The 25,858-nt window shown below is 54.3% G+C and overlaps 11 protein-coding genes across 11 annotated transcripts; 4 read left to right on the top strand and 7 right to left on the bottom strand.

Moving 5' to 3' along the window:
- Window positions 1-208: 208 nt before the first annotated feature.
- Window positions 209-3,096, bottom strand: AKAW2_70869S (DEAD/DEAH box helicase; the record flags this gene model as incomplete). Its single annotated transcript, XM_041683498.1, has 3 exons — window positions 209-1,184; window positions 1,231-2,579; window positions 2,671-3,096. 3 exons carry the CDS (start codon window positions 3,094-3,096, stop codon window positions 209-211), a joined length of 2,751 nt encoding a protein of 916 aa, XP_041547753.1.
- A 376-nt stretch (window positions 3,097-3,472) lies between these two features.
- AKAW2_70868S (MFS transporter) lies at window positions 3,473-5,320 on the bottom strand (the record flags this gene model as incomplete). Its single annotated transcript, XM_041683497.1, has 1 exon — window positions 3,473-5,320. One exon carries the CDS (start codon window positions 5,318-5,320, stop codon window positions 3,473-3,475), a length of 1,848 nt encoding a protein of 615 aa, XP_041547752.1.
- Window positions 5,321-5,870: 550 nt separating this feature from the next.
- Window positions 5,871-6,200, bottom strand: AKAW2_70867S (uncharacterized protein; the record flags this gene model as incomplete). Its single annotated transcript, XM_041683496.1, has 1 exon — window positions 5,871-6,200. One exon carries the CDS (start codon window positions 6,198-6,200, stop codon window positions 5,871-5,873), a length of 330 nt encoding a protein of 109 aa, XP_041547751.1.
- A 1,047-nt stretch (window positions 6,201-7,247) lies between these two features.
- On the top strand, window positions 7,248-8,822 carry AKAW2_70866A (wax synthase family protein; the record flags this gene model as incomplete). Its single annotated transcript, XM_041683495.1, has 1 exon — window positions 7,248-8,822. One exon carries the CDS (start codon window positions 7,248-7,250, stop codon window positions 8,820-8,822), a length of 1,575 nt encoding a protein of 524 aa, XP_041547750.1.
- A 403-nt stretch (window positions 8,823-9,225) lies between these two features.
- On the bottom strand, window positions 9,226-11,628 carry AKAW2_70865S (uncharacterized protein; the record flags this gene model as incomplete). The annotated part of the gene is made up of 2 exons (XM_041683494.1): window positions 9,226-11,229; window positions 11,290-11,628. 2 exons carry the CDS (start codon window positions 11,626-11,628, stop codon window positions 9,226-9,228), a joined length of 2,343 nt encoding a protein of 780 aa, XP_041547749.1.
- Window positions 11,629-11,955: 327 nt separating this feature from the next.
- On the top strand, window positions 11,956-15,703 carry AKAW2_70864A (putative filamentation protein (Rhf1); the record flags this gene model as incomplete). The annotated part of the gene is made up of 5 exons (XM_041683493.1): window positions 11,956-11,961; window positions 12,089-12,212; window positions 12,281-12,607; window positions 12,663-13,279; window positions 13,334-15,703. 5 exons carry the CDS (start codon window positions 11,956-11,958, stop codon window positions 15,701-15,703), a joined length of 3,444 nt encoding a protein of 1,147 aa, XP_041547748.1.
- Window positions 15,704-15,946: 243 nt separating this feature from the next.
- On the bottom strand, window positions 15,947-16,708 carry AKAW2_70863S (complex I NDUFA12 subunit family protein; the record flags this gene model as incomplete). The annotated part of the gene is made up of 7 exons (XM_041683492.1): window positions 15,947-15,995; window positions 16,048-16,185; window positions 16,235-16,298; window positions 16,346-16,426; window positions 16,484-16,490; window positions 16,573-16,593; window positions 16,658-16,708. 7 exons carry the CDS (start codon window positions 16,706-16,708, stop codon window positions 15,947-15,949), a joined length of 411 nt encoding a protein of 136 aa, XP_041547747.1.
- A 268-nt stretch (window positions 16,709-16,976) lies between these two features.
- PGS1 (CDP-diacylglycerol--glycerol-3-phosphate 3-phosphatidyltransferase) lies at window positions 16,977-18,699 on the top strand (the record flags this gene model as incomplete). The annotated part of the gene is made up of 3 exons (XM_041683491.1): window positions 16,977-17,228; window positions 17,295-17,647; window positions 17,697-18,699. 3 exons carry the CDS (start codon window positions 16,977-16,979, stop codon window positions 18,697-18,699), a joined length of 1,608 nt encoding a protein of 535 aa, XP_041547746.1.
- Window positions 18,700-19,454: 755 nt separating this feature from the next.
- Window positions 19,455-21,000, bottom strand: AKAW2_70861S (ribosome biogenesis protein LTV1; the record flags this gene model as incomplete). The annotated part of the gene is made up of 2 exons (XM_041683490.1): window positions 19,455-20,910; window positions 20,978-21,000. 2 exons carry the CDS (start codon window positions 20,998-21,000, stop codon window positions 19,455-19,457), a joined length of 1,479 nt encoding a protein of 492 aa, XP_041547745.1.
- Window positions 21,001-21,481: 481 nt separating this feature from the next.
- Window positions 21,482-23,476, top strand: AKAW2_70860A (ribosome biogenesis GTPase LSG1; the record flags this gene model as incomplete). Its single annotated transcript, XM_041683488.1, has 1 exon — window positions 21,482-23,476. The coding sequence occupies one exon, from the start codon at window positions 21,482-21,484 to the stop codon at window positions 23,474-23,476; it is 1,995 nt and encodes a 664-aa protein (XP_041547744.1).
- A 331-nt stretch (window positions 23,477-23,807) lies between these two features.
- Window positions 23,808-25,316, bottom strand: AKAW2_70859S (acyl-CoA dehydrogenase family protein; the record flags this gene model as incomplete). Its single annotated transcript, XM_041683487.1, has 3 exons — window positions 23,808-24,620; window positions 24,681-25,139; window positions 25,242-25,316. 3 exons carry the CDS (start codon window positions 25,314-25,316, stop codon window positions 23,808-23,810), a joined length of 1,347 nt encoding a protein of 448 aa, XP_041547743.1.
- Window positions 25,317-25,858: the final 542 nt, after the last annotated feature.

Raw genomic sequence — 25,858 nt, 5'->3', positions numbered from 1 at the left:
GATTATGATGATACTAGTAGTACATTTGGTGAGGATTCTAAGTTGAGAATATGTGTCATGGAAGTGAATAGGATATGAAGAAAGTCAATCCCGAAGGAAGAATAAACAATTATCCCCGGACAGAAATCGATCACAAAGCTGGAAACAACGAAATCAAACCATATATCCCTTAGCCCACTGAAAATATTATTACTTTGCACAGCTGAAACTACTTCAACAACTTCTCCAAATCCGCCACCCTCGTCGCTCTATCATCGACCTTCTTCCTCGTCGCCGTCTCCCTGAACGCCTCGAGCATCAGCTTCCGCTTATTCTCCTGAATAGCTAGTACGCGATCCTCGATACTATCTTCCATGACGAGTCGCCAGACGGTGGTTTCACGGGTCTGACCGAGTCGGTATACACGGTCTACGGCCTGGTCTTCGATAGCGGGAGCCCACCAGCTATCACACAGGATGGCCTGGTTAGCTGCTACGAGGTTTAATCCGACGCTGCAGACGCTCAGACTGGCGAGGAGGACAGTGCAGGATGGGTCAGTGGAGAAGCGCAGGGTGGAGTTATCGCGGCTGATGGAGGACATTTTACCATCGATGCGGGCGAAGCCGATGCCGTGGCGGAGCAGGTGAGGTTCGATGAGGTTGAGGAAGGAGGTCCATTGGCTGAAGATGACGGTTTTGGTTCCGGATGCTTGGCCCTGTGCTGTGAGAATCTTAATCAAGGCTTCGATCTTGCTGCTGGGATTGTCGGGGTCGGCGTCCACGGTGTCTGTGCTTTCGCCCATTTCGACGGCGGGAGAGACTAGGGTTGCGGTGTCTGGGATCTCGGCACGGCACATGGGGCATTTGTGTTGGCGTTCGATGACTTGTTCGATGCAGGATCGGTCGAAGGCGTGTGCGCAGGCGGTGATTACGGGTTGTTCGAGATTGTCGAGGCAGATGGGGCAGGTGTCTTGGCTTTCGATGCGGATCTGGAGCATGTCTTGGAGGGCTTTGATGTTTTCTGGGGTTAGGGGGACGACTTTGTTGTTTTCGAGGAGGTCGGCGAGCTTGTCGAGGCGGTTCTTGCAGAGAGCCCAGTGGTTGCAGACTTGTCGGAGACGCAGGATTACTTCGAGGAGGTGAGAGTAGTTGGTGCTGGTTTTATCTTTGGATTTGAAGTCCAGGAGCATGCCCTTGGCCTCGGATCTGCTGGTGTTAGATGTATATCAAGGAAGGTGGTTGCAATACGTACTGGAACATGTCGTATTTCTCTTGCTCGTGGGGGTGGAACTTGATGCGCAGGATGCGGGATGTGAGGGGTGGCAAACGCAGGTTCACAAAGTTCATGTCCTTCCTGCGGCGTAGGCAGATAGTTGTCATCAATGCTTGGAGTAGAAGGCGGGAATCGGGGTCCCCGGACAACAGAGGTCGTATCAGGACACTGTTGAAGACGGCCAGATCCTCGAGGCCACCAGTAAGTCTCAGAAAGCGCACCTGGGAGTAGAGGTCCTTGAGTGTGTTGACAATGGGCGTTCCTGTAAGAGTCCATCGTGAACCCGCCCTCAGGTTACAAGCTGCCAGGGCACCCTTGGACCGTGGGTTGCGAATGGTATGTCCTTCGTCGAGGACGACACGGCGCCAATGAAGGGAGAAGAGGCCTTTCTTCGGTGGTGCTTTGGCATTCGGGCTGTACTCCATTGCCAGGGCACCATAGCTTGTAACAACCACATCATACTGGTCAAGGTTGCTTGCTTCCTTCTTCCCCTGTCCGTGGTATATCAGCACTTTCGGAGCTTTGTCGCTATGAGTATGAACAAGCGCCTGGTTTCGCCAATTGCTCATCACACCCACTGGAGCCACAATCAGCGTGGTCCTGGAGGACTCCGGAGTCTTGGGCTGAGAATTGACCAGTATCAGTGAAAGGATCTGGATAGTTTTGCCCAGACCCATATCATCGGCCAGTATACCACCGCTCGCAAGAGGCGGAGCCTGCGTCATAGAGTAATTGGTAGCAATATTGGTGTACTTGTTCCCATTTTTCTTCCAGAGCTGCACGACATCACCCCCATCGCCAGGGAGACCCGGATTCTCTTTAGCAATCATCCAAGCAAGCCCTTGACGCTGATACGGAAGAAGCTCTGTGACCAGAGCAGCCGGAGACTCTGCCATCGGCATATTCTCCAAGTCAGATTCCTTCATGCCAAAGTCCTCTGCGACATGGCCGATATCGCGTGGATTGAAAGTGCTGCTCTGGCCGATAAGTTCCTCCAGATTCTCGCCTTCAACGAGCCCTTCCCCAGTGAAGAGATTCGAATACCCTAGCACATTCTCTCCCTGGAACTGCTTCCCTTTGCCTTTAGCAAGCGACCTCGCCAACTTGGCCGCCTCCTTTCTCGCCTTCTCCCGCTCCTTCTCCAATTTCTTCTCGTTGCGCTCATTCTGCTTGAACCCTCCGAGAGGCAGATTATCCATCTCCATCCGACTCTTCAGCGCCTGTCTCGCCTCTGGCTGACTAGTCCCGAACAACTTCAGAACAATAGGACAATCAAAAGCGCCAATCACACCAGTCAAAACACCATCAACGACAAGAGATCTATCATCCTACACCACCCCAAGGCAGAAATCGCACCATCAAACTTAGCCCCAAATAACTTCAAACTACATAATACAATCTAACATTGAAACTACTTACCAAGTACTTCGCCAGCTTCGCCGCCACCGTGCGCGGAATATGGCCAATCTGCTGCCCCATGACATTATCCACGCGGATCGCATTCGAATCATACGGATTCCCGGGGTCGCGCACAACGCGAACATGTTCCCCGATCGTAGCATGTCCGCGATAGTACCGCACGCCGACGATCTTGGCCTTCAGGTCACCATAATGAATGTACGTGGACACATCATCACCAGCATCTTGGCTTCCTTGGATGAGATCTGTTGCGTGGGCGTCGTCTTCGTCCTCGCCTGATTGGCTAAGCGGCACGAAGGACGTGTCTTGGCCGAAGCGTTGGCCGCTGGTGGTGCGTGGAGTGGGATGGTGTCGCGTATTGTTGATGGCTTCGTCGGTGGTGAGATCTACCTGCTCAAAGGAGCGTTTCCCTGGGGTGCGACCCATGATGAGGGATGGTGGTGGCGGAGATGAAGGGAGGGAATGACGAAAGTTGATAGATAGAATCGGGGATGTCACTGATAAGTTTACTCGATAAGAAGTGGAGAAACGCGCTAAATCGCGGCCCCATGTGACTTAAGGTGGATACTACTCTATACTTTAAGTGACGGGCAGTTGCTTCCTTCATTGCAGGACATGATTGAGAAGATCTATTCTATTCTCTGCTGTACCCCCTGGATTTCTGCAGCGTAAGTTTTAGTGCACATCTACCATTCTATATACGACAACGCTAGCCATGCAACTAACTGCACACTAATTTTAAGTCCCGATGCCAAGATGGTCTGAGGTTCAACACACACAATACATTTACAGGAGCGACTGTTTACTCTTTGAACGAGTCACGAGTGTTCACCCGATCAACGTCATACGGATTTCCCTCGTACACAGACTCTGCCTTTGCAGAGCCCGGTCGACGCGACCCTTGCGACGCTATCGAACGGGTCCGGGCGGCGTCTTCGGCTGTCACAGCAGGGAGGTCACCGAGTCGCGACTTCTCCCCGAGTGTAGACGAAGAAGCCTGAACCGGCGATACTTCTGTCTCTTTCTCTTCGGTCTCTTTTTCTGTAATATCCTTCTCCGGCTCCGGCTGACGGTTGTCTCGCGTGCTTTGCTCCATCAGTCTCCTCATAAAGGCATCCGACTGTGCTGAAAATTTGCATCGGGTTCGAATCGCCGGGCCGTATTTGTAAAATAGGAAGGGAAAGGGGACACATGCCAGTGCCAGGAATGCGGGAATGCTGGAGGCCCAATGGACACCGAGGTTGTGGTACATGTAAGTCGTGAAGAGCGGAAAGACGGCGCCAAAGATTGAGCGCAGAACGGAGTTGGCGGCCAACACCGAGGCGGCGAAGATGGTGTAGGCATCGATCAGGTAGTTCATCAAACTGAGGAATACCAGCACCATGCCGAACCCGAAAGGCACGCAGGCTGCGATACTCGCCATGAAGTGGATTGAAGGGTAATTTGTCCAGGCGAACCAGAAGAGGCCCAAGGGAATCATCACCGACGCCATCAGACACGGCGGGAGACGCGCTTCTGGAGGTGCAAATCCCTTGTGAGCTTCATCAGTTCTTTCGTACCGTTTGTTGTCCCAGATGCTATACAAAACTGCTATGTTCATGCCCACCATGACCCCCAAGAATGAGAGACCAGAGACACCCTGGTTCCAACCGCGCAGCTCCTCGTACACAATGGGGAATGCAGCAAACATCATGTACAACGTTCCATATATAATGGCCATGTAGATGGACAGTAGGAGGACGATCGGCTCACGGAATAGAAGAACCCACGGCCGCGACAGCGCTGTCTTGAAGACGGTGGAATAGGGGACCTTCCCCTTCTCTGCCTCGGTCTTACTTCGATGGATCTTCCCCGTCACTTTGGTCAGCTTTTTGGCGCGCTGCTGCAATAACACCGGGGCGTAGGTCTCCGGCACCACCAGGCTACCGATGATCCAGAGAAGACCGGAAAAAGCGGCCAGGAATCCCATCACCCACTTCCACCCCGCGTTCATCCCCAGGAAGCCTCCGCAAACTGGGCCAATGGTTGGACCCATAAACGGTGCCGCTGCGAAGATACTCATGGCCAAGCCTCGCTGCTTCGCGGGGAACAAGTCCGCCACTACTCCTCCGGCATTTGTCAAGGGCGACGATCCGAATGCGCCCGCGAAGAAGCGTAGGATGATGAGGGTCTCGATGTTCTTGGAGCCGGTGATGCCGGCATTGAATGCCGTGAGCCCACAATAGCTGACGAAGAAAAGGTATTGCCGGCCCCAGAGCTCGCTCATGGGGGCCCAGAGTAGAGGGCCGATGGCGAAGCCCAACACGAAGAGCGAGATGCCGAGCGTGGCCACCTCAGTGCCCACATGAAAGCTTTCCATTATCTGCTCGACTCCTCCACTATAGGCCGACGAGACCAGGGACACGGCGAGCGTAGCCCAAGCCACAGTTATCGTATATAGCCATTTGCGCCACGCGGGGAAATTCATGGGATTTCGAGGATCGTTAGGAATCCAGGTGACGAGGTATGGGTCATCATCAGTGCCAGAGCCCTCCCACGGATAGTCGAGGATTTCTTGGGTGAGCACGCCTTGGTCGAGCAGTAGGCGCCAATAAGATATTCGGTTGGGCATGGCCGGCTCCCCGGCAGACGGGAGATTGTCACCAGCCATGCTTGGTGATTCTTTTCGTATGCAAGAAAATGGCAGCCAGTACACGGTGGATGAAGGACTCCACCCACAAAGAAACAGTTACTACTCGAGCAGGGAAAACTCGAGATTATTTATCTTGGGGGCCACCTGGGACCAACCCTGTATTCATGGCCACTGACTAGTGGGAAGAAGCAAACTGACCATGCGAATTACACCGGAGAGGCTAATCATCGAGGAGGATTCTGCAGCCTCTAATAACGAGGGAGCTGGCGATAAAGCAGCTGATCCCAGATTGCGCAAACCCAATAACCGACCCTGATATTAGGCTCCCCATACGGGCTATGGGCGAGCACGAGCGCCGTGCATCTTCCAATCATCATGCGGGGGTGAGCCCCAGATACTATTAATGGGGAGCACCAGGTTCCAGTCGAGACGAGCATGACAACATTGGATGGACCGGCGAATTAGTGTGAACCGGGTTGTGTGAGATTCTTGTGCATAAGAGCTGGTCGCATAAAAGTTACTCAATCCGGCGATCGATTCCTGGTTTGGAGGCCCAAGCATGAATGGTTCAGGCATATGGTTGGTGGAATGGCCTTGGTGCACAAGGATGCACGCTCTTGAATGCATAAGACGGAGACGGAATACGAGAGGAACCGAAGCCATGCGAGAAGAGCGGCTTTAGCCGACCGATTATGTTGAACGGCTTTGTGTGTCTTGAAGGATGAAGCAATCTCCATCGTCCTGCCGATTTATGCTGATGAATCCATCCATGGGTAGTCAGCTTGAGGGCACTCTGACCAAGCATCTCGCTTATCTGTGCATTTGGTGAATAATGAAGGATAATGACGGATGGTATGGAGACGAGCCATGGAATGGTGAGATTCAAAGGAGGGTCCATGATCTCTCCATCTCGGTCTCTAGTCTCTACTAGTCTACCCCAGATGGGAGAGAGTCAGTCGGGGTCTCCGGCTCCAAACCGCGAGATCCACTCATTCGGTCATTGATTCATCAATTCTCTGGCTGAAATTTTTAGCTGTTTGCTCGACCGTTTCGGGATCTGGTTCCAAAGCAAAGGGATGCTTACTTCTTCTTCTGAAATCCCGCATAAAAGCGCTCAATAGTGCTTTCTGGCAATTGTGGATGACCTCCGTCTCCCTGCATTCTTGCACGGAACGTGAATTCCACCAGGCTTAACAACGTTAATGCTATATTTCCACTCAAAAAAAGAGCATCTATAACGAACGATCTTTAATTGGGTATAGACTGGGAATATTCAGGCTTTTATAGTAGCAGGGTTTCTGAGTTGGACACCGCAATGCTTCCAACTGCAAACTGGCATATCGCTATTACTCTGTTCACACAGGGCAGATATATTCCGACCGGATACTCTCCAGGGATTTACTGGATCATGTTGCTGTTCCAGTTCCAGTATCGACGCCACAGCCAGGATCGACCCTTGGAATGGACTAGTAATAACCAACTTCTCACAGGATCTTCCCGGCTTCAAAACCCCTGGGCAAGCAACGTGCGGTAATGTTACCGATCCGTTTTCTCTCTGTCGAAGCAACGGTCGCACTCTAGAAAAGAAGCTGGAACTAACTACGCAGCAACTATTTATGCTTTGAACCATGGGTGGTCTTATATTTACCCCGACCCTAATAGTTCTGCAGATCGGAAATGTAAGATGCGAGAGCCTTTCTGAAACTCAACAAATGAACAACTCAGATGGAAAAAGCAAACGCGGCCAGGACCGGCCCGTGGCCAGCGTGGCGATCCCTTGCCTGGAAGCATCGCGATGACTTCGTCGCCACCCGATGGAGTATCCTAACTAATCTTAGCTTCATGGTTTCTTCATAGACCACTTAATATTATTGCTATAGTTTTATCTCGTTTTATTTCACTTCTCTATTTTCTAGTCTAATCGCTAGGTCCGGCCATCGGAAGGATGGCCGCCTCCCAACCACCTTTTTCATACCGCCGCCTCATCCACGACAATCAAGCTCAGTTCGAGTCACTCATCCAAAATGGCCAAGTGAAGCCCGTGCTATTGTGGCATCTGACACTGCCCCTTGTGCTGTCCATTCTAGCGCTCCTTGTTCCGCTTGACAAAGGTGGCCGCTATGTTCGCCCCCTGATGCTGGCGTGCGTCATAGGCATCATCGGCAATGTTCTCCAGCATCGACGCATGCTCATGGGAGGTAATGGCTACATGGCCGGTCTTCTTCCCGTATGGAGTACCATCTGGGCCGCGACGATTCTTCTCTTCCGCAATGTTGAGCGCGACTTCAAACGCCTGGAGCGCCGCCCATTATCATCTATCGCAGCTGTCCCAAATGGAGTTGCGGCCAACGGTCATGCCAAAGAACCAAAATGCATAGACATTACCAACGACAGCAGCACTGAATCTGTCATATGGCAACCATACCCACAGAACCTTTCTCACCGTATCAACTGGGTCATAAGCGTGACCACCAGCATGCGTGGGCCCGAATGGAACTGGCGCATCTCCTCCATGGACGCCTTACCAGCCTCAGTCCAGGCACAGCTCAACAACTCCTCAGAGCATCATGAAGAAAAAGTAAACAAAACCACCCCTCCAAAGCCCATTACTATGCGCGCTCGCCTCCGCACCACACTCATCCTTTTCCTCCAATCCTACCTCCTCCTCGACCTAATCAAACTTCTCATGATCCGCGACCAATACTTCATGGGCAGCGTATCTCCTCCCGCACCACCCCCCTTCCCCTTCCACCACCTAACCCCCTACCCCCTCCTCATCCACATCTACCGCTGTTTAGTAACAGCCACCGGCGTCTTCGCCGCCCTCAATTACGTGACATGCCTAAACCCGCTCATTTTCGGCGGTCTCTCCCTCGCCTTCCCCAACGCCGCCAAATCCCTCACCTCCGTCCCCCTCTCCGCTCCCTACCTCTACCCCCCAGCCTTCGGGCCCTTCCTCACCCCGATCCTCGACCACAGCCTCGCCGGCTGCTGGAGCCTCTGGTGGCACCAGCTCTTCCGGTACGGCTTCGTCTCCGCGGCCCACTGGCTCCTCTCTCTCCTCCCCTCCCGTCTATCATCTTCCCGCCCAGTCCGCCGTACACTCACTGCCCTCGTCGCCTTCTCTCTCAGCGGTCTCGTCCACGCCTCCGGCAGTTACGTCCAGACCCGCGAGACCTATCCCCTTGCAGGTCCCTTCCGCTTCTTCGTTCTCCAGGCGGTTGGGGTTCTCGTTCAGGGGATGATTTCCCCGCTATGGTTGTGGATGCCGCGGCCGGTGAGACGGACTTGTAATGCTGTCTTCGCGGTGACCTGGTTGTTTGGGACGGCGGGACCCTTGGTGGAGGATTTTTCGAGGGGTGGGTTGTGGCTTACGGAGCCGTTACCGGTGAGTTTGTTGAGGGGATTGGGGATTGGTGTGCATGATGGGGATCAGGGGTGGTGGTGGTGGAGTGGGAAGTGGTTTGGGAGGTGGGATGGAGGGGAAGGGTTTTGGGATAGGGGAGTGAGGTTGTATTGATGTTCATCTGGTTGTCTGATCTTGGCGAGTTGGTTGGTATATACACTATATAGTCTATGTAGAGTTAGAATAGAGCTTAGATAGGGAGAGTATATGTCTATATAGAGCTTGGATATGGTTTGGATTCTGTTTTCAGTTACTATCTTGTCTGGGAAATGTGTACATGCAGCATGGAGCGGGCTAATGTGTTGGTTATGATAAAACAAAATGATAATGGTATTTTAGGTCTAAACTTGGGACTCGGTATTTACTACTATTGTGTGAGGCAAAGGCTAGGAACAACTAGTAAATTAGGAAAGTTACTATCTTCTGGGAGTGATCGTGCTTGTTAAACCTTCTAATAATCGCTATACTTAAACTTTTCTCTCGTATATAGTACATGCATACGCCCCTAATCATCCATCTACTCCTCATCCTCATCCTCATCCTCCGTATCCGGGTCGACATTCAAAGAGGGCATTTCATCATCACTCTCATCATCTGCTGCTGCCGCCGCAGCCAAGGCAGATGGCTTCGCAATAGAAGACTGAGCCGGCTTCGGCGTCTGCACCGGGGCCGGTCCAGCGATAGAAGACGTAGGGACAGAGATAGCGGCCGTGCCGGTAAATGTCGCCGGGGATGCTGCGTCCAGAGGAGGCTGGGTTACAGCAGCGGCCTTTGGTTCGAAGCGGGGCTTCTTGCTCTGCAAGCTGGGACTTGTCGTTGCGATGGTTGGTGCGGCAGGCTGTTCGACTTCATCGGCGTAGCTGCGCTTGCTTGGTGGGGAGGGGATATCCTTCTCCACGTCCATCATGTCGTCGTGTTGGAGGGTAGGGGTGGGAGTGGGCTTGAGGAACCCGGTTGATGTGGATGCAGGGACTGCGGTGATTGCCTCGTCTTCATCTTCGTCGTCGTCGTCATCTTCCATGGGCACGTAGCCGTTGGCTGTCAAGCCGGTCATCACTACGGGCATGCGCGGGCGGATGAGGCATTCCACTTCTGTTTCGGCGGGGTGGCTGCGCGCCAGGAAGGGGAGAATGCTGGTGCCGACGCCACGGCCTTGCATGGCGGGGAAGGGGTTGAGGACGCTGGCTAGCATGGCGTTCTTGTCTGAGGTCAGGATGAGGGTGCGGTCGACTTCGGCGCGGAGGGCCGGGGACAGGAACTCGGATGGGGTGTGGGTCAGCGTGGCGGCGAGGAGCTCGGAAGCAGCGCGTGTGAGGTCGGGGAAGGACGAGGAGGAGCTGGTCTGGCGGACTTGTTTCAGGCCGGGGTTCAGGAAGGAATCGGCGTTGACGGTGGCTTGACTGCTGGACTTGTTCTTCGACTTGGGGTCGGGCTTCTCGGTGGCTGCGTTCTGGTTGCCGGTGGGAGGCAGAAGGTCGTGGCAGCATTTGCGGATGATGAAGGCCATGGAAGACACGCTCTGCTTGGTCATGGAGGGACCGATGCGGGTGAGCAAGACGCAGACGAGATCGTAGACGGCGGTGCGGACGTCCCGGCTGAACTGCTCCGCGCGGAAAACCCACAGCACCTGCTCCAGAATGGTTTGTGCGACGGGGATGGCGCTGGTTTCGAGGGCATTGACCAGATCAAGGAGGAGCTTCATGCATGCGATGTGGATGCGAGGAAGTTCGGTGAGCAGCTGCTCGCGCTCCGCGCGGCCAATCTGGGGGTTGGCTTGGATGTCGCTGCTACCGGAGGGATACACCACCATGTTCAGTCGGGATGTCAGATCCAGAATCGCTCCTACCGGGATGGTCACGGTAGAAGCAGTAGCAGTGCCGACGAATCCAGAAAGCATGCGCAAAAGCACAACCAGTCGGTTGACACCGGAATTCAGACCTTGCCAGCCCTCAAGTCCCAGAGCGTCAGGGCCGTTGCCCACTTCCTGGCTGTAGTTCTGCGGTTGCGACATCTGTCGCAGGGACGGGTCGACGGATTCCCACTGTTCCACGACGGCCCTCAGAACGTAAGAAGATGCCGCGTGCACGGAGGTAATGGTCATGCGACAGGCGCTCTTCCATTCATCGCCGCCGGTGTTCTTCGGGGCGCAGTTGTGGAGGGAGATGAACAGTTGCTGAGCAATTTCCAAGACATGTTCCGGGAACGTGGGCGACGTGGATCCGATGATGACCTGAAGGAGACTGTGGATTTGCGCGGTGAACGGACGGAAGATAGTCGGGTGTCTTGCGATCAGCTCATTGACAGCTTGGAGGACAACTTCGACGAAGGGCGTGTTCGGCTTGAGTTTCCGGACGGGCTCAGAAGATGGCTTGACGGAAATCAGGTTCAGCGCCGAGGTAATGAAGCCTGGTAGAGCCGGAGTGGTGATCTCGCGAACGAGGGTCGGGTATTGGTAGGTCAGGTGGAAGATGCGAGTCAAGGTGATGATGCACATTTTCTTCGTAGAGATGGGGTCGGATTTCTATGCGCAACAATTTAGTAAGCATCTATCATGCAATATGTCTCCCATTGAGCATCTTACAGCCAAAATGCTGATCAGCCCCCGAACAAACGGTTCGCTCGAACGTAGAATCTCCCACTGGCCAGCCTCGACCAGCGCCTTCACAAGCACCACCGCGGTCCAGCGACCTTCATACGTGCGGTCCTGCAGCAGACTTCCCAAGCGAGTGATGAGCTTATGAATCTGAACGGCATTGTCCGAGTCCGTCTTGCCCGATTTCTGGCTTTGGGGAGTTGACAGCAACTCCCCGCAATTGCTGATGGAGGATGCGAGGCATGATGCGAGATGCGGTAGTTGCTTGACAGGCACGTTGGTCAACCGGTGGTTGACAGCATGGAGGGACATGGACATGTAGGCCATCTTCACGAGGGCAAAATTGCACAAGCGACCGCGGCGAAGCAATTGACGGGTCTGGCGCAAGATTGAGTTGATGCTCCAAACATCCAATTTTCTGGAAATTTTTGGCTTCGACGCTCGGACCACATGAAGCCTCGGGCAATAATACGAGACATTACGTACGTTACGGCGGGTCTCCCCTTAAGATGGTCTCCGCCGTCAACGGAGCCATATCATCTTGTTTCTCTGCTGCCTCGAGTGGGCATTCGTCCCTGTTATGGACGCTGCTTCTTTCTCTTCCCTCCGATTGTAATCATTGATCCCTCCGTCTCTGTCTGACCTTTCCCAATCATGACTGTAAGTGGTGGCTTCTCACTTCATCCCCCCTGGGAACGTCTCAATGGCAACCTTGTGAAAAGCTTCCCCCTCAATCTGCCACCACATGCCTTCCGCTGACCGAGGCACCCGATTCCCATTCATACAGGGTCGAGACTCTGATAAGGGGCATCGCTATGTTACGGCCCTGGACAATGCGCGTTGCCAGAATAAATGGGAAGAAGTTCCGGAGTTGATTCGGAAAGTCACCAAACATGCTCCGCAGAGAACATGTAATGCCAACTTGCCTTTCCCCGGAAATACTGGCCAGCCAGCAGATGGACTAATGGGGATGCCACAGGTCTCCTCGAAGTAGCCAGCGCTGAATACCAGCTGGCCTCACACCTTCAAAAGCATCCGTCCACCCCCCGCCCTTCCTCCGCCGCCGGTCTCCATGACCTGATTCCGTCACTCCTGTCCACCGTCAACCGGGCAGAAGGATCGAAGCAAGAAGTTTTCCAGGCGCAGGTCTGCTTGGGATGGGTACATTGGACTGTCAATGAGCTAGGCTTGGCAGCTGCCCGGTTTCCTCAAGATTTTGTAGAGGCCGTGAGTGAGCTCGAGCAGGCAGGGGAAGAGCTCTCGCCATGGACCAAGACATGCCTCGTCAAGGCGTGCTATCTCAAGGGTGCGTTTGCTCCGCAGTGAAGTTTTGAGGATGTGCACCTGCTAATCTATGATAGGTTCTGCACAGCGCATGACCTCCGACCCCGAAGGCGCCCTGGAGACCCTTCATTCGCTTACGCCATGGGTGAACAGTCAGCTCCAATCCCCTACAAACAGCGCCCAATTTCTCTACTGGTCTGAGAAACTATTGGGCCAAGGCGCCTCCCTGGCATGCGAGGAAGCCAGCAGAGACCTTGCCGCTGCTAATGCTCAAACGATAGCCACGACGCTAGGTTTCTTCAGACTGTGGGCATCTCATCCTTCAGTCAAGCAAATGACCTTGCCTCAAGGCATGCTTATGGACGGCACTACCGAGCCGGTTTCGAAATCACCGACCTGGAAATCGTACTACAATCTGCTATCAAGTATTTTGCAACAGGGCCTGCCGTATTGCCCTCCTGCAAATGGACCTGAACGCCCGCAGCTCGCCAGTGAAATCCGACGCGTTGAGGGGCTTTGTGAAGCTAGCATTCTGCGCGAGACGAAATTCCCTACGGCTGATTCGAGCAACCCGGAAGTTGAGGCTTGGGTCGAACAAGTCATTCAGAACTGGGAGGTGCTATGCGGTGCCGGTTGGTCAGACGAAGAGCTTGGAGAGGGTGGCCAGAATGCTGTCGGCAGGAATGTCCTTGATGTAAGTTCCAGGTTGAGGGACTGACGATGGAAAGCAACTTGCTGATAGTCATAGATTCTTTACCGCGCTGCTACCAAGACATACCACTCACACTTGATTTTGCGGCGTCTGTTCCACGTGCATTGTGCACTCGCGGACTATGACCTCGCTCTGAGAGCGCTCGAGTCATATATCGAAATTGTCACAAGTGCCAAAGAGCGGGCGGCAAAAGGAGCTGAGTCGGGAGATCTGGAAAATGACGGGATCCTTTTGCGCACCGTGTCGGAGGGTGTTACGATGCTGAGTTGCTTCGGCTCGGAAAAAGAGGCCGAGAAAGCAAAGGATCTCACATCTCTTCTGAAAGAGTTTACCGAGAAGCATGTACAGGATGATGAAGACCAAGGCATGACTCTCATTGTGCCTGAAACTAGCTCAACCCGCTCCCAAGCAGTCCCCCCATCCGACATCGCTGCAGCTTACAGAGGAATCGGCATCGGGCTTGCTAACTGGGCTTATTGGACTCCCGTGAATGAAGATCGCGACGACATCCGGGCAGAAGCTATTGACTACCTGGAGAGAAGCCTGGCCCCGGAGCTTGAAGACGAGTCTAACTGCTCCTCTCTATATACCCTGGCTGTTCTTCTAGCAGAGAATCGCGATCTAGATGGTGCCATCGACTACGTCAAGTCGGCGTTGACATCCGATGCACAGCACAAAACAGGTCAAGCCGATTTTGCTCGAGAAAGAGATCTGGTGCCCCTGTGGCATCTGCTTGCTCTCCTTCTCAGCGCGAAGCAGGACTTCGACATTGCCGAACGCTCGTGTGAAGCCGCATTTGAGCAGTTCCCTGCTACGGTGACGTCCCTCGCCCATAGCGACAGACGACCGCAGAAGCAGAATCACACTGCTCAAGATCAGATCGCGGGCATCACTCATGAGCTTATCGAGAAGCTACGAGTCCGCGAGAAGGAGCGTATTATCGAGACCAGGATGACCCAGTTGGCGTTTGTTGAACTAGTTGAGGGCCCGGGAGCTGCTGTCAACCATAGCGACCAGCTCCTTAGTCTGTTCGCCACACTTTTCCACTCTCTGAACCTGGAAGATAACGAGAAGCCAAATACCAAGGCTGAGCACGAGCACGAGCACCTTGTTCCCCCGAAAAGCTCTGCTGGGACTGTGAAAAGCCTCCGCGGCAGCATCTTTGGTCGCCACAAGGGACCTCGCGCTCCTGAAAGGAGGGCAGATTTTGGACAAGAGCCCAAGACAGATAACTCGACCTTTACAGATTCGGCCCCGGCAATACAGGTTACCGATGGGGAGAAGTCGGGGCTTAATGAGGGCACAGACTCACGTCAGGCCCGTAAGAGGAGCAATACCTTGAGAAAGGCAGATGTTGCTAACTCAAGCCATGTCAACGGCGATAGCGAGACTCAGGCTGGGCCTGAAGCTAGTAACCCTGTTCCAGACATGGTTGGACTAGCCGTGTCGGACGCAGCGGCCCAGCCCCAGAGCGCAAAGCAGCCATTGGGGCCTATGGCTCACAATATGAAGCACAACCAACCACCTGCTCCAGCCGGACATTCCAAGCAGCCACCGGAGCAGGATATCCGACTACCTACATCGTACGCCTTCGACACTCCCACCAGGGCGGTGACCAAGGTCCCACCTACTCAGGCCCAGAAGCATGGCCTGTGCATCCTCGTCAAGGTTTGGCTGCTTATTGCTGGGCTCTATCGCCGGGCATCATCTTTCGAGGATGCTCACGAGGCATGCGAGGAAGCAGCCAAACAGGTAACGCGCTTCGAAGCTCTTGTGGCGTCCCAAGAGACCTCCGCTAGAGCGTTTAGGGAGCGTGGATGGGGCGTCCCCAAGAGCACTGATGAACTATGGGCAGACGTGTATGCCGAGCGCGGTCTCCAGTCTATCGACCAGACTCGCCCGCATGAAGCGATGGAGCACTTCGAGACGGCGCTTCTCCATTATGCGGATCATCCGAAGGCAACTATTGGTTTGTCAAATCTGCTCCTCGACGTTTGGGAAGAGAAGATGCCTTTGCAGCCTCCCAAGCCCCGGCTTGATGCCGGCGTATCGACGCTGTCGCTGTTTCCGAGCAATTCTAGCAAACCATCATCTGAAGACGACGCGAAGCGGTCAAGTCAAGCGCAGAAGCCGCAGGCTAAGACCGTTCCGGATTCAGACGACGAAGAGCCCCGACTGCTGAACCGCATCGCGGCCCGCGAACGTGCCTTTGGGCTGTTGTCCGGGTTGACCAAGCGTGGCAGTGCGTGGGACAACTCCGAGGCGTGGTATGCACTCTCCCGCGCGTACGAGGCGGAAAGTCAGATCCAAAAGTTGAGGGATGTTCTGTGGTGGTGTGTCGAGCTCGAAGACCGACGCCCCATTCGTCACTGGTCCAACATCGGTTCTGGTATATACGTTCTCTGAATTATTGTATATACATCGTCAAGGGAGCTGTTTTGTGGCATTTGATTTGACATTTGGTTGCTGTGATACCTCGGTGATATCCTCATGTGCATAATTAGACTACGGACTACTGTATAGAACTGGCAGGTCAATGGGGATACTAATTGTGACAATCGCGATACTTCAAACGGAGAGTAGGACATCTTTATTTATTCACACATCTTCGAACATGGTCTGATTTCTAGGCCAACGCTCTACCGAAATCTACCGGGGTGCCGCAACGGGAGTCCAGGCGGAGTACTTGGGGCGGGTACTGCACCCGTTAGCTTTCGATTTTTGATCTTGGCAATCACAAGGAAACTCACGTAGAGTAGGTCTTGAAAGCAGCACGGCTGAGGGTCAGGTTGGGCCTGTGCTCAGGCAGCTCCCAGCTGCGGACACCGGTCTGCATGATCTTGTCGGCAGTGGGGGGAGCATCCACCATGTAAGAGATCCAGGCGTGCCTAGCAAAGTTAGCACGTCGCATCTGGCAATCAATTGCGAGAAGCTCACCAGCCAGGCTCAAGCTGCGAGGGGTCGTATTCCTTCTCCTTGTAGTCGACCCAGCGGGTACGAACTGCGCAGGTCAGCAACAATCATTTACCCAGAAATAGCATCACCCACGAGGAAGCTCCTCCTCCATGTTCTCGAAGTACTTGTTGCCGTAGCGGTCAACACCGATCAAGGTACCGGCCTTGGTATCACCTAGAATCGCATGGCGTTAGTCTAACTACCATAACCACCTGCCAGCAATCCACTCACCAATGTACTATTGCAGCAAATAGCACGTCTCGTCAGTATCCATTTCACTCCTTCATAAGCTTCTTCACTCCCAGCATTCGACAGCATACCTGCATTTGGTGGCCATATTCCTGTGAGGGGATACAGTTAGCAACTCGTCCGTGATGCCCCCGGAAGAACCGTAGAAGATCTCACCTTGAAACCAATCCGTCTCAGATTGCGCAGCGTCCGAAGAATGGTCGACATCTTGTGTGCAGAGCAGCGAAAGGGGCAGCAATGGCAAGAACTGAGAACAGGTCGGGTTCGACTTCGACTCTTGCGTTGCTCGCTTTCCGCCCGGAGGTCGAAGCCGCCCCAATCCGGTCTAGCGCGGATCGCTGTTTGCCGGGTTTGCAGCATCCGCTCGTCCTTCGATCTCAATATTTCTCGACTTTCTCCAATAGCACTCCGGCAATTACATTTGATTCCTTTGTGGGTCTTCTGCTGCTGCGCGCTCAGCTACTAGGGAGGGATCATGTTCGGACGAATTGGTGGTAACACCCTGCGATGTGCTGCGCGCAGACCAGCTGCCCGAAGAGTCCTACTATACGAGCGCAAATTCTCGGCCAACACCTGCCATGCCAGCTCCAGCTCGCCGGCGTCCTCTGTTGCGTCGCCGTTAGGGAGTATCACGACCGAGTTGGATCGGATCTCGCCGTGCTTCGAGGTGCCGGCGTCGCGGATCACGATTTTAGACTCCCCGGCTAACTTCTACAACACGCTCAAGGTACGGGGATATCTCGGACTTTAACGTGGTGGATTGCGACTAATCCTAGCATGTGCCAAACTACAGGACAAAATCAGAAAGGCTCGCAAGCGTATCTACCTTTCAACATTATACATCGGCAAGACGGAACATGACCTGATCGACACGTTGGATCAGGCTCTCGAGGCCAACCCTGAGCTCAAGGTCTCCATCCTCACGGATGCTCTACGAGGAACACGCGAAACGCCCAACGCTTCATGTGCGTCGCTGCTGGCTTCTCTGGTTGAGAAATACGGTGCGGATAGAGTGGAAATCCGCATGTTCCACACCCCAAATCTGACCGGGCTGAAGAAGAAATGGGTGCCTCGTCGGATCAACGAGGGCTGGGGTCTCCAGCACATGAAGCTGTACGGTTTTGACGAGGAGATCATCCTGTCAGGGTATGTGCGACGCTCCAGGATGACTACATAGACACTGACAGCAACCCAGAGCCAATCTCTCTAGCGAATACTTCACGAGCCGCATAGACCGGTATCACGTCTTCCACTCCAAGGAACTGACCGACTACTACGCCGGCATTCACAATGCAGTATGCAGTCTCAGCTTCCAAGTCCTCCCCGACTCCCAAAACGCCGCTGGCTACCTCCTCAACTGGCCCGTATCGAACGGCGCGCCTTCACCTCTCGACCAACCGGAGGACTTCATCGCCTACTCATCCACCATCCTGAACCCGCTCATCCAGCCCTCAAAGAACCAATCCACCCTGCCCCCCAAATCCCCCGACCAGACCTACATCTACCCCGTCGCGCAATTCACCTCTCTCTTCAAACCCAACGACACCTCGACCGAATTCCCCGCCGTGACCACCATCCTCCGTCTCCTATCCACCTCGCCCGCCTTCTCCGGCGCCCGCTGGCTCTTCACGGCCGGCTACTTCAACATCCACCCCGTCCTCTCCTCCCTCCTCATCGCCAGCACCTCCGCCTCCCACACCGACTCCACCACCCGAGGCACGGTCCTAACCGCCTCCCCCTGGGCCAACGGCTTCTACGGCTCCCCTGGTATCTCCGGCATGCTGCCGGCCGCATACACGCACCTGTCCGCGCGGTTCCTCGACCGCGTCGCCGACGCCCAGCGCACCAACTCCATCCAGCTGAAGGAATGGCGCCGCGGCACCGTCGGCCAGCCCGGTGGCTGGACCTACCATGCCAAGGGCCTCTGGATTACCCTCCCCAAGGAGGAACACCCCAGTCTGACCTTCGTGGGGAGCAGCAACTACACGAAACGCAGCTACAGTCTGGATCTGGAGGTTGGGGCGCTCGTCGTCACGGGTGATGCGGGGCTAAAGCGCAAGTTGGGCGCTGAGACAGAGCGGCTGCAGGAGGATGCGAAGGCCATTTCGCGGGAGGATCTGAGGAGAACGGAGAGAAGGGTGAGTTGGAGGGTTAGGTTGGCGATGTGGATCGTCGAGAAGGTGGGTGGGGCGTTATAGTATACTACCTTTTGAGTTGGTTATGTGTAATACGATGTATTTGATAGATAGATAGTATACCCCGTGTATAATTGTATCGAATGTACAGTATGGGATGGAAGTTACATCCTACAACCTATATCATTATAGTTCTTCAGAAGGCTGAAATCAAGTTGATGAGCGTCAAGGCTCTCAATGTCAATGCGGATTTGACGGAGCGCATGCCGTATTTCCCTATGCTGCGGAGTCTCGGAAGAAGACATGGCCAGTATATTAAATATAAAAAGATAACGCGGTCTTATTCTGACTTGGTATGATTCGCGCAATGATCCTTATGCCTGTGAACTTATCCCTTCGTTAGGGCTCTTGAAGATGTGAGTGGAGTTGTTTTTGTTTTTGGAACCCTGCACGGCCATTGTCTACTCTTCTGCTCTAGAAGCAGATCATCTTTTGGATACTATGCAATAATTATTTGGGTATACTTGCACAAATATTTCGAGTTCCTTCCCGTTTGCGAAGAAATAGTAAGCTGACTGGAGATACTGATCTTTGTTGGTTGTCCAGGAAAGCTATGGTGTATATGAACCCAAAACTTTTATGTGAAAAGAAAAGTGCTAGATAGTCTATCACCAGGCAAGAAATGCAATCATTTCACGCACACATGCACACCCTAACGCCAATCCCGCATTTTTATTCCCACCAAATGATAGAAAAATTGGTATCGTTGCAATCATTCAAGCATACCCATCACTCACATCCCACTCACTCAAAATCCACTACGCCCTCCCCGACACCTTCCCAGGAACCCTAGCAGGGCCCAATCCTTGCCGAACCTCATCCAGCATGCGAATACCAATCGCCTCATTACCGTTCTTTCCGCGCTTCGCCTTGGCGCCCTTCCGCTTAGCCTGGGCACTCGTCTTGTCGTCCCACCCGGCGAGGAAGTCATCCATGATGTTGTTGAAGTTGTGGGAAGGACGGACAGCCTCGCCGTTTGCATCAACGAGACTCGGTGCCTGGGACGAGGCAGTCGAAATGCCCGACACGGCACTCATACCGGTCATGCCGGTCATTCCACTGACCATGGACATGTTGTCGTCGAACTCGTCCTCCTCGTCGAGGGAGTAGAGGGCCTCGACGCGCTCGAAGCGGTCGTCCAGGAGACGGTGGCCCTCTGTACGGGCAAGGGCGGACGAAGTCATGGAGTAGGCGGAGGGGTTAGTGAGGGCGCCCTTGCGCTTCTTGCGGCGGATGGGAGTTCCTCCGACGGTGAAGACGGTCGAGGCGAGGGTGCTGCCCTGCTGGGAGGGGACGACGCTGGGAGGAGCGGCGGGGGCTGCTTTGCCGGACTTGGCGTCTTTCTTGAACTTGGCGAATTCGCGCATCCAGCCTTGGTCTTCGGGGTGCATGTCGGGCGCGGGCTCGTTGTGTTCGGGAAGCTCGCCGGGCTGGTCCTCATGCTCAGAGTCTTGGTAGCGGGCCTTCGCAGCTGTGGTGTCCATCTGCACAGGGGCCTTTTCTGTCGCATCGGACTCCCATCCATCGTCTTCTTCTTCGACGTCGTCGAAGAGAGTATCTTCCCAATCACCCGGGTCCATTTCCTCTGCCCGCGTAGTCAACTGACCGAAGACATCCTCCTCGTCGTCCTCGTCCACGAACTCCTCGTCCTCGAGCGCCTCCAGGGCCTCGCGCAACCGCGGGTCCATGTCCGGCTGGAATCCCGCAATGGCATCGGGCACGTTCTGCTGGTCCTGGTAGGTGGGTTTGCGCACGTAGGAAGACGCCGTCGAGCGCATGTCGTAGCTGTACATGCTTTCGGTGCCACCGAACTCGCTCCGTCCGTCGTCCAGCGAGACCTGTTTCAAAGCGTCCTCCAACTTCAGTCCTTTGCCCTTGTCCTTGCCCTTCGTCTTGGCCTCGACGAAGTAAGCGTCGCCGGCGCCGGTGCCGAGCTCGCGCAAGTGCTGCATGTAGTCGTATTGCGAGTCATCGTAGAAAATGCCGTAATTGGCAGCTTCACCTTCGTTTTTGCGCGCGGCTCCTCCAAAGGTTTGGTTTAGGTCGGCAAGACTTTGGCCGCGGTGCTTAGAGGCGGAGGAAGATTCACTTGGGGCATTTTTGGGGGGTCCGTAGACGGGGTGCAGAACGCGGTCATCGGCGGAGGGGTCGTGAATGAGAGGGTCATGTTGGGAACGGTGGAAGAGTTGATAGGTAGTTGCTTGTTTCTTGTCGCTGTGGGTTGGGTGGGTTAGTTGGGTACATAGATTGATTGTATGGAGGGTATGGAGGGACAACGTACATCCACTGCTTCCGGGGAGGCATTTTGGGCGTTAACCGGTAATCCGGGAGAGATACTCAGGGGAAAGGAGAGGAGGGAGGGATATAGTTGTAGTGGTGAGAATGAAGCTCAAGGATGAGGATTAAATGTTGGACTGAATTTCGGCAGAAAAATCGCGGTCGTGGGATGGTCACGTGCCGCTTATCGCGAAGGGTCCTCACCACCACCACTGCTGATGCTGTAGTATTTTAGTACATGGAGAGTAAATCCAATAAAACTGGTATTCTTCTATATCGAAATTCTATCTACTTTCTATCCAAAACAAATCGTGCAGTCTCTTGGACGAACGCAGAAAGTGCTGAGTCAGCCTTATCTTATCCGCGCGGGGTTCGACGAAAATTGCCCGATTGGGTTTTTATCAAACCTTTCTTAATAATCTTCTTTCACTTCTTCTCTTCTTCAACCTCCACCATCCCTGGTGTCTCTCCCTCTCAGTCATCCCCAGGTACAGAGACTACCGTCACCATGGTGCTTGCTAAATCCAAAAACTCCGTCGGGCTGGGCAACAGCCTGATGAACGACCGTTTCGGCAAAGGCAAGGCCTCCAATTTGAAAAAGGCCTCGCACAATGCCGGTATTGCCCGCAAGAACGAAAAGGGCGAGACCTACATCACCAACGCTCCCACCGAAGCCGCCTGGGTGAAGATGCGCAGTATCACCGAGCAGGCCGCCCTCGATGAGTTCCTCAGTACCGCCGAACTGGCCGGCACCGATTTCACCGCCGAGAAGATGAACAACGTCAAGATCATCCACACCGATCAGAAGAACCCCTATCTTCTGTCCGCAGCCGAAGAGAAGTCCGCCGTGAAGAAGCACAAGCAGAACAAGAACCGTTTGACCGTTCCCCGTCGGCCCAAGTGGGACCAGTCCACCACCCGCCAGCAACTGGAGTTGATGGAGCGCGAGAGTTTCCTGAACTGGCGTCGTGGACTGGCCGAGTTGCAGGAGAACCAGGATCTGTTGATGACTCCTTTCGAGCGCAACTTGGAGGTCTGGCGCCAGCTGTGGCGTGTCATCGAACGTTCCGACTTGGTCGTCCAGATTGTCGACGCCCGTAACCCGCTGCTCTACCGCTCCGAGGATCTGGAATGCTACGTCAAGGAGATCGACCCTAAGAAGCAGAACCTGCTGCTTGTTAACAAGGCCGACATGTTGACTGAGGCCCAGCGTGCCATGTGGGCCGACCACTTTGAGCGCCAGAACATCAGCTTCCGTTTCTTCTCCGCCCATCTGGCCAAGGAGCGCAACGAGCGCCTCCAGCAGGACCTCGACTCGGAGGACGAAAGCGAAGAGGACATTCCCGAGGAGGAGCAGTTGGCCGAGGGTGCCAAGTCTCTGGATATCAAGGACGGCGAAGAGCCCCAGGAAGAGCACGACGGTGGTCTCGAACTCAACCCCAGCGCCAGCTCCAGCTCTTCCCGACGCACAGAGATTCTCAACGTCGAAGAACTCGAGGAGCTTTTCCTCTCCAACACCCCCGACACTCTGCCCGACAACGACACGCCCGAGGGCCAAGTCAAGAAGAAGACGACCATCGGTCTGGTCGGATACCCCAACGTCGGTAAATCCAGCACGATCAACGCACTGCTCGGTGCCAAGAAGGTCTCCGTTTCCGCCACCCCCGGTAAGACCAAGCACTTCCAGACACTCTACCTGTCTCCCGAGATTATGCTCTGCGATTGTCCCGGTCTCGTGTTCCCCAACTTCGCCACCACCAAGGCCGAGCTCGTCGTCAACGGTGTCCTCCCCATCGACCAGCAGCGCGAGTTCACCGGCCCCGCTGCCCTCGTCGCCCAGCGCATTCCTAAGCACTTTGTCGAGAACGTCTATGGCGTGAAGATCAACACCCGTCCCATCGAAGAAGGAGGAACTGGTATCCCCACGTCCCACGAACTTCTCCGCGCCTACGCCCGCGCCCGCGGTTTCGCCACCACTGGTCAGGGTCAGCCCGACGAGTCTCGCGCCGCCCGCTACATCCTCAAGGACTACGTCAACGGCAAGCTCCTCTTCTGTCACCCGCCGCCTGTGCCCGAAGGCAATGACCCCATCGACCCCATTGAATTCAACAAAGACCTCTACGACATGGCTCACCTGCCGGCCCGGCGACAAGCCCAACTCGCCAAGATGCTCCAAAACGAGGAGGTCACCGATCCGGAATTGCTCGCCCTAATCAAGCCTGTTGAGAAGGGTGCGCGGTCCCGCAACCTCGACACGGGCTTCTTCGGCCCGGGTTCCAAGGGCTCTACGGGCCGTCTCACCCTTCCTTTCAATGCCCAGTACACGGACCAAGGCCAGGAAATGCGCAAGCATTTGACCGGTCGTAAGGAGCGCATGATGGTCGCTCTGGAGCGGGGAGTGGACGTCTCGGAGGTGAAGAGCGGTTCGTCGAAGAAGCATTTCAAGGCGAATAAGCGGCGGGCTAAGAAGGTGCGCAAGAACGCGATGGACGAGGATTATTAGCAGCTGCTCGCGGGCGAGTCTATATCCAGGTTTTTTTTTTATTCATTAGATAAGGTTTGCATGGGAAAAGTTAGTTTTCATTACACGATGACTATGGGATTAGGTATGGCGTACTTAAACACGAGTTAGTACGTGGATATGGAGGGATAGAGGGAAGGAGGGAGATGATGACGTTTCGTTATATCCATTGATGTTATTTAGAGCAGTCCTAATTATCAGGACGGTGCATGATGAATATGATTCATGAGACTTTGCATGCAAATCTTCAAACAGTACTAATCATCCTATACCAACCAACAATAAACCACCCAAATATACACAACAAACCTCTTTACAACCGACTCTTCCCCCCAGCAGCAACACTAACCCCCAACAACCTCTCCGCCTCCTCAGCCTGCCACTTCAACTTCCTCCTCACCTCCTCCTTCCTACTCTTATTCTCCCTCCGGCCCATCTGCAACAAATGCACCTCATCCGGCCCATCCGCAATCCTCAACGTCCTCACCCACGCCCACATATACGCCAACGGCGTATCCTGACAAACGCCCATAGCGCCATACGCCTGCACCGCGCGATCAATAACCCCGCACGCCATCGTCGGAACCATGACCTTAGCCTGAGCAATCTCCTTCAACGCGCTCTTCGCATCTCCCTGATCAATCTTAATCGCCGCATTCAACACAATCAACCGCGCCGCATCAATCTCAATCCGCGACTTAGCCACCCACTCCAGAATCACCCCATGCGAAGACAGATTCTGCCCGAACGGCTTCTTCCGCTCGTCGTTGATCCGCGCAATCATCCACTCCAGGGCCTTCTCAGCCGCCCCGATGGTCCGCATCGCGTGGTGGATCCGTCCGGGCCCCAGTCGACCCTGGATGATCTCGAAGCCGCGGCCTTCGCCGAGGACGATGTTGGAGGCTGGCACCCGCACGTTCTTGAATGTGATGTGCCCGTGGCCGTGCGGGGCGTCGTCGTACCCGTACACGGTTAGCATTCGGTGCACGGTGATCCCTGGGGTGTTGTGCGCCGGCACCAGAATCACGGATTGTTGTTTGTACGGGTCTGGGTTCGAAGGGTCCGTCTTGCCCATTACGAGGTAGACGGCGCATCGCGGGTCGCCTGCGCCGGAGGACCACCATTTCTATACCAGCATTAGCACATATATCCCCATAGAAACGGTATTCTAGGAGAAAGAACATACAGAACCATTAAGCACCCACTCATCCCCCTCCCTCCTAATCTCCAACTGAATATTAGTAGCATCACTACTGGCGACCTCCGGCTCCGTCATGAGGAACGCAGACCGGATCTTTCCCTCCAGGAGAGGCTCCAACCACTCCTTCTTCTGCTGCGCGTTACCATACTTCGCTAGCACTTCCATGTTACCCGTGTCCGGGGCGGCGTTGTTCGTCGCCTCCGATGCAATCGTGCTCTTGCCCAGGTACTCTGCCATCAGCCCGTACTCGAGGTTACTGAACCCGGCCCCCTGCGAGAAGTGGTTCTTGGGTAGGAACATGTTCCAGAGGCCTTGTTCGCGCGCCTTCTGTTTCAGCGTTTCCATGATCGCTGGGTAGGTCGACCAGCGTTGGTCGCCGGTGCCGAGTTGCGCGCGGAAGATGGGTTCCGAGGGGATGCATTCTTTTTCGACGAATTGTTCGACCTATTACTTTATCAGTTGTTTTGTTGGGGGTGGTGGTGGGGGGATGTAGCTGGGGGATGTAGCTGTGGGAAGGAGGTATAGGGAGTATAGGTAGGTACGTACCTGGTCGAGGGTACGCTTGGCCCGGTCGCTGACGAAGGGTTGGGCGATGACGGGGATGCGGGTGGAGGCGGACATGATGGATTACTACTTTTGTGGATACTAGACTTGAATTGATTGGAAGTAGGATGATAAGATATGATAGGAAGAAAAAAGAATGGAAGTGAAATAGGGAGGATGGGATTATAAGCTGAAGCAAGTAATGCGGAGAATCGAGGTTGCGGAGAAGCAGCCGACCGAACCTCGGCTGATCGGCCGATGAGTCAGCAGCAGCATATTCACGCATTGCATTCATTAACCATCCATAGTTATCAATATGAAAAAATAATCAATCAATGATTGACTGATCGATATGACAATAAAGCAGTAAGAAGTAGAGCGTAAGAAGAAGAGGAAGAAAAAACATAAAGCGTGGCCGAATCCCATATCGAGCCTTGATTTTCTCATAAACCCAATCAATCCAAACCCGAACCAACAAACACCACAACCGACCCAGAGCAAACCAATGCAGATTAAGAAAAACAACAGAAGCAATGAAATCACCCCGGTTACTGGATCATCATGAAATCAGAGTAGTGCGACCGGCGCAAACACCGACAGATGTATCCCATTTTACCCGG

The sequence above is a fragment of the Aspergillus luchuensis genome, chromosome 7 (genome assembly GCF_016861625.1).
Source record: "Aspergillus luchuensis IFO 4308 DNA, chromosome 7, nearly complete sequence".
NCBI lineage: Eukaryota > Fungi > Ascomycota > Eurotiomycetes > Eurotiales > Aspergillaceae > Aspergillus > Aspergillus luchuensis.
The sequence above is the reverse complement of the archived record's forward strand: the minus strand, read 5'-3'. Positions and strand labels throughout refer to the sequence as shown.